This window comes from Asparagus officinalis, chromosome 2, assembly GCF_001876935.1.
Source record: "Asparagus officinalis chromosome 2, Aspof.V1, whole genome shotgun sequence".
Classification (NCBI taxonomy): domain Eukaryota; kingdom Viridiplantae; phylum Streptophyta; class Magnoliopsida; order Asparagales; family Asparagaceae; genus Asparagus; species Asparagus officinalis.
In genome coordinates, this window is record NC_033795.1 from 57,426,076 (window position 1) to 57,432,088 (window position 6,013).

Genomic DNA, 6,013 nt, shown 5'->3' on the forward strand with positions numbered 1-6,013 from the left:
CCCCCCGTCGAATCCGCCTCGGCTGGTCGCCGCCGTCCGCTGAATCGCCCCCAAAGTGACGAGATCGAGGCCGCCATCAAGCATCAACGTTCCTCTTAGGCCATTGAAGCCCCGCCATCAAGCAGATCCCTTCCTCCTAGGCCATTGAAGCCCTTCAAAACAGGTACCTTTCAAATTAATTTGATATGATTTCGGGTTAGGGTTAATTTGATTTTTATGAGAGAAAATTTGGGTAGTTGATTTAACTGTATATCTTCATCACCTAAGAGGAGTAAATTTTATACAGATAACCCAACAATTTTTTTTTGTTATTTATTGAGTGGGATTCCCTTTTTCTGTTGATGCTTGATGGTGAAAAAACAGCGAAAAAAATAAAGTCTTCTGCTCTTTCGAAGCTATGTGACATCTTCCCTGTCTTACTTCTTTTATAGAATTGTTTGAGCATCACTCAAACTTTGTTAGCCTGCAGATTCGAGAGGCATATTGTAGCTAATTTCCTTTGCATTATAAAATCTACCTTCTAGCTTCTAGCTAATTTCCCTAATATTCATTTGAGGCAGGCTCTAAATAAAATTTAGTCTCCTCTGTTAAGGAATAAAATCTGTGTTTTCAAGATGCAACTTTTTAGTTTCAGTCAGTTCTTTGCTCAATTTCTTTGTTCAGCTCAATTTCTTTGTTCAGTTTCTGTTAACTATTTTTTTGTAAAGTTTATTGATCATTTATTGATGATCAATTTGAACAGGCATGGCAGATGATTTAGATGATGATGGCGGGATTAATTGCTCAGTTGATGAGAGAGATGAGTTGCCTCAGAATACTGATCAGCAGATTGAGCAAAATGAGCCTAAAATTGGGATGGAGTTTAATGATCCAGATGAATTGTTTGAGTTCTACAGAGACTATGCAAAGAGCAGTGGATTTCCAGAGTGTGACCTTAGTATGTGGTCGAGCTGGCAAACATAATAGTACTTGTCAAAATCCCTTAAAACCACAAGCAAGCTACAGAGTTGGGTGTAATGCAAAGATAACAGCTAGGTTAAATCTGGACGGAAGATGGGAAATATCTGTGGTTGTTCTGGAGCATAATCACGGCCTTAGCCCTACTAAAAGTCATTTCTTTCGATGCAACCGAAGAATTAGTGCACATGTTAGACATCAAATTAATTTGAATGATCAAGCCGGAATCAGAATCAACAAAAATTTTAGCTCACTGGTACATGAGGCTGGAGGATATGAGAATCTGTTGTGTGATGAAAAGGCTTGTAGGAACTTGGTTGATGAATCAAGGCGTTTACGTCTCGGCGAAGGTGATGCTTTAGCGATTATGAAATATTTTTCAAGGATGGTTGCAGAAAATGATGGTTTCTATTTTGATATTGAATTGGATGATGAAGATCATTTGAAAAATGTATTTTGGGCAGATGGTAGGAGCAGAGAAGCTTACAAAGAGTTTGGTGAGGTCGTCACTTTTGATACCACATACTTAACAAATAAGTATGATATGTCATTTGCACCATTTGTTGGCGTTAACCATCATGGGCAATCAATTTTTCTTGGATGTGGGTTGATTTCAAAAGAAGACACAGAGACTTTCATATGGCTATTTACGAAGTGGGTTGAATGCATGGATGGATGTGCTCCGCAAGGGATAATAACTGACCAAGCAAGAGCCATGAAAAATGCAATTGAGATTGTTTTTCCAAACACTAGACACAGATGGTGTTTGTGGCATATAATGAAGAAGCTGTCAGAAAAGTTAGGAAGGTACACTGAATATGAGGCCATAAGTTCAACCATGAAAGGAGTGGTGTATGATACACAAAGTCCACAAGAGTTTGAAATACAGTGGAATGAAATGGTTGACATGTATGGATTGGAGGATTGTGATTGGTTAGGTGAATTGTACGAGGAGAGAAACCGATGGGTTCCATGTTTTGTCAAAAATTATTTTTGGGCAGGAATGTCAACTACTCAGCGAAGTGAAAGCATGAATGCTTTTTTTGATGGATATGTCAATTCGAAAACAAGTCTGAAACAATTTGTAGAGCAGTATGAAAATGCATTAAGAAACAAGACTGAAAAGGAGATGCGGGCCGATGCTGAGTCATTTTCAAAAGTAAAAGCTACCGCAACAACTTATGATATGGAGAGTCAAATTCAGGGAGTCTACACTTTAGCAAAGTTTAAAGAGTTTCAAGCTGAATTCACGGGAAAGATATATTGTGATATTGTAAACTTTCAAGAGGGAGCAGGGGTGCTTGAGTATGTCATTTGGGACTTAACTTTGCGGTTGGAGGGCGGCAAAAGGATTCCTAAATTCTTCAAAGTATCCTTTCGTGAAACGAACAGTGAAGTTGAATGTAGTTGTCAGTTGTTTGTGTTTAAAGGCATAGTATGTAGACATGCCCTTACCATTCTTATTCGTCACGAAGTCAGCTTTCTTCCGGAAAAGTACATTCTACGAAGGTGGCGAAAGGATGTGAGGCGAGCCCACTCGAAGATGAAAGTTAAATTTAATACTTGGGTTGTCACACCTGAACAATTACGCTATCGCGAGCTATGTCTTGCATTTATTGAGGTTGCTGATCTTGTTGCTCAAAACAATCATGAATGTGAGGTTGTTAAAAAATGGATAGACACCAAATTTAGAGAACTACAACTTGCTGAATCAAGTCAGAAAGGAAAAGAAGTAGAGATGAATCATGATTTTGTGGAAGAAGAAAAGGAATATGAAAAGGATGAAAATGAAAACATATTGGATCCTCTCTCTCAGACTCGGAAAGGTCGGCCTAGGCAAAACAGAATTAAGCCAACAAGTAGGCGAAGAAAGAAGAAAATTGATCTAGCTGCTAATGTGCCCGTCAACAATCCATCACAGTCTCAAGAGGGTGTTCATTCCTACACACAAGATAACATGGTTTCAAATGGGTGTTCATTCCTACACACAAGATAACATGGTTTCAAATGTTTACATGACACAAGCAAATACTGTGCATCCATGGGGAATGCAGTTGGTAAGATATAGCGGTTTCAAATGTTTACATGACACAAGCAAATACTGTGCATCCATGGGGAATGCAGTTGGTAAGATATAGCTCATAGCTTACATTGATGCAAATCTTTTTTAATCACTATAGCTACACCTTTATATCTATATGATGTGTTACAGCCTCAATTTCCAATGCATGGAGATCCACATGTGATGGGTTGACACCTTGGTATGGATTGCATCAAAGAAACATGATGTGATGCATCAAAACTATGGGTATGATTTGCTTATTGGGGTATATATTCATCAATTATGCTCTTGTAACATGTAATTATTCTCGTGTTATGGTGTATGTTGGGGATTCATTGAATAGGAATCAGTGGATGTCTATGATTTGCCTCTTGGAGTCTTCTATAGGACATAATTTCCATATATGAATACATATATGAACACTTCAGACAGAATTTCTAAGTTAAGACTACTTAAGACTACTTCAGACAGAGATATGAAAGGCAAATTTGAAGTTGATGATTATATACAAATACATATATGAACACCCTCAATCTTCAATCTGGTTCCATCACTAATTATAAATTGATTCATGTAGTATACATATTTGACTAGTGTGCATGAAACTAACTTGGCTATTAAAAATATAGAATGGGCATAGATTAATTCAGTCAGTAGTAACATTTCTTAGAGTAAATGCAGGAGTTCAATGCATACTTTGTTTACCACTTGCTAGTCTTCTTTCAGGTGGACCTACGGTTGCATATCCAGATCCAGAGTGTGATTTTCCATTGCCTGTTACTGCATACGGATGTTATTGTCCTGCTGCTCCTGCTGCTTCTGTTACTGCTGTTGGAAAACTATGTTATCTTTGAGCTATTTCTGTCTTCTGTGTGCTGTTGGAAAACTTTGTGGTATGTGATTATTATGTGAAAACTTTGTGGTATGTGATTACTTGTGGAAAACTTTGTGGTATGTGATTATTATGTGAAAACTTTGTGGGATGTGATTACTTGTGGAAAACTTTGTGGTATGTGATTACTTGTGGACTTGACTTTGTGGTATGTGATTACTTGTGTGATTTCAGTCTTCTGTCTTCTGTGTGCTGTTGGAAATCCATGAACTATGCATTTAGTTTCCAGGGTCTCTTTACTCTTTAGAAAACAGCTTTCAAGTGGTTCTCCTGCTGTCTCAAACAGTCTCCTTCATGCTATTCGGGGTCTCACACATATAATGGTGAAAAAAACACAAGGCACCTTTCATCGCTAATTACAGAACAAGAATGCTAGAATGTTTGAGAATACTAGTATGATAAAAAAAGCCAGTTTGAGCTTGATATCTCTCTGACTCATGTTCTGAAACCTGGCACAATTGAATCCAACTTTTTTTACTCAAACTTGGATAACTATACGAGTTACTTAAACATTGTACTTGTGCAACAAGCTAGCTCAGCTAGAAGATATGTTGTCTCAATGGCACATAATGCATAAGTTTCAGAAGTTACATTTCAAGTTAGCTCAGCTAGAAGATATGTTGTCTCAATGGCACATAATGCATAAGTTTCAGAAGTTACATTTCAAGTACAGATTACTGAGCCGAGCCAAGTTGTACAGTTACAGGAATCAAAATGAGTAAATCAAGATTACATGTTCTTCATTACTGAGCCGAGCCAAGTTGTACAGTTACAGGAATCAAAATGAGTAAATCAAGATTACATGTTCTTCCTTTAGGATGACCTTGAGCTTGAGCTTGATGCAAGTAATGAGCCCCATCTTCGTAATCCTTTAGGAGTTAAATCCTGATAGTTGAGTTAGCAAAATAGTACACTGATTTTCATTGAACACTGATTTTCATTACATAGTTGAGTTAGCAAAATAGTACAAGGTCCAAAGCAAAAAACATACCCTTACTTGGATATTATTACAAGAAAAATGGACATCATGAAACCAACAAAAATTCCAATTAGAAAGTCATTTTCCTGAATATGTTTCTTCCAAACTCCATTTTCTTCCCCATGTATTCTTGATCTCAATTTCTCATTTTCAATTGAAAGCTCTTCAAACTTGCGAATAAATATATTCATTGCGTCGTGAGCGTAACTTGGTACTTCACCATGATCTAACCAAGTCCAACAATTACAAGTGTTCGTAGCACAAATTCCAAATCGACGACACGGATGCCTCGGGGTGTAAGAAGTCTTCATTTGCACTAGAATCCCACAAAAGCAATTTGGAATCTTGTATGGAGGTGGACGATTCCACATTGCAACATATAGCCTCCTATCAAGGAACCTTGCCTGTTGAGAAGAGGATGATTGTTGAGAAGATGTTGACGACATGATTCTGCAGTAGAAGAAAGTTTTAGACCATACGTCACTCTCTCAAGGAAAAAAACTGTAAATTAAAATTATCAGCCATAAACTGTAAATTTTATACAGCTAACCCAAGATAAGATTATGAATCTCAAAATAAACAAGGAATAATGAGCGCATCCACTTGTTTATTCTGTCTAGAGTATAATAATAAAATCAAATAAAAGATTAACATAGTGCATCACTACCAAATGCTTTTCATACCTGCTCAATGCTTCTTCAATCTACAAACGTAAGATTGATAAAATTTCTACAATCAGATATCAACAAAAAATGGACCATGTAAGAATTGGTTTCAAATTCCTTGGGTGAAGGCTTGGTCAAGAATGGTGATGGAGAGGGTTGCACAAATATATACAAGATTGGATTAGCTGTATAAAATTGTTACATTCGAAGCTGTATAAAATTTTCTTAGTAGTTTCACCATCAAGCATCAACAGAAAAAGGGAATCCCACTCAATAAATAACAAAAAAAAATTGTTGGGTTATCTGTATAAAATTTACTCCTCTTAGGTGATGAAGATATACAGTTAAATCAACTACCCAAATTTTCTCCCATAAAAATCAAATTAACCCTAACCCGAAATCATATCAAATTAATTTGAAAGGTACCTGTTTTGAAGGGCTTCAATGGCCTAGGAGGA

General features: G+C 36.9%; 1 protein-coding gene across 1 annotated transcript; it reads left to right on the plus strand.

The window, feature by feature from the left end:
• LOC109831206 (protein FAR-RED IMPAIRED RESPONSE 1-like) lies at positions 745 to 3,873 on the plus strand. The gene is made up of 5 exons (XM_020398543.1): positions 745 to 937; positions 996 to 1,361; positions 1,422 to 2,917; positions 3,012 to 3,084; positions 3,746 to 3,873. The coding sequence occupies exons 1-5, from the start codon at positions 745 to 747 to the stop codon at positions 3,871 to 3,873; spliced, it is 2,256 nt and encodes a 751-aa protein (XP_020254132.1).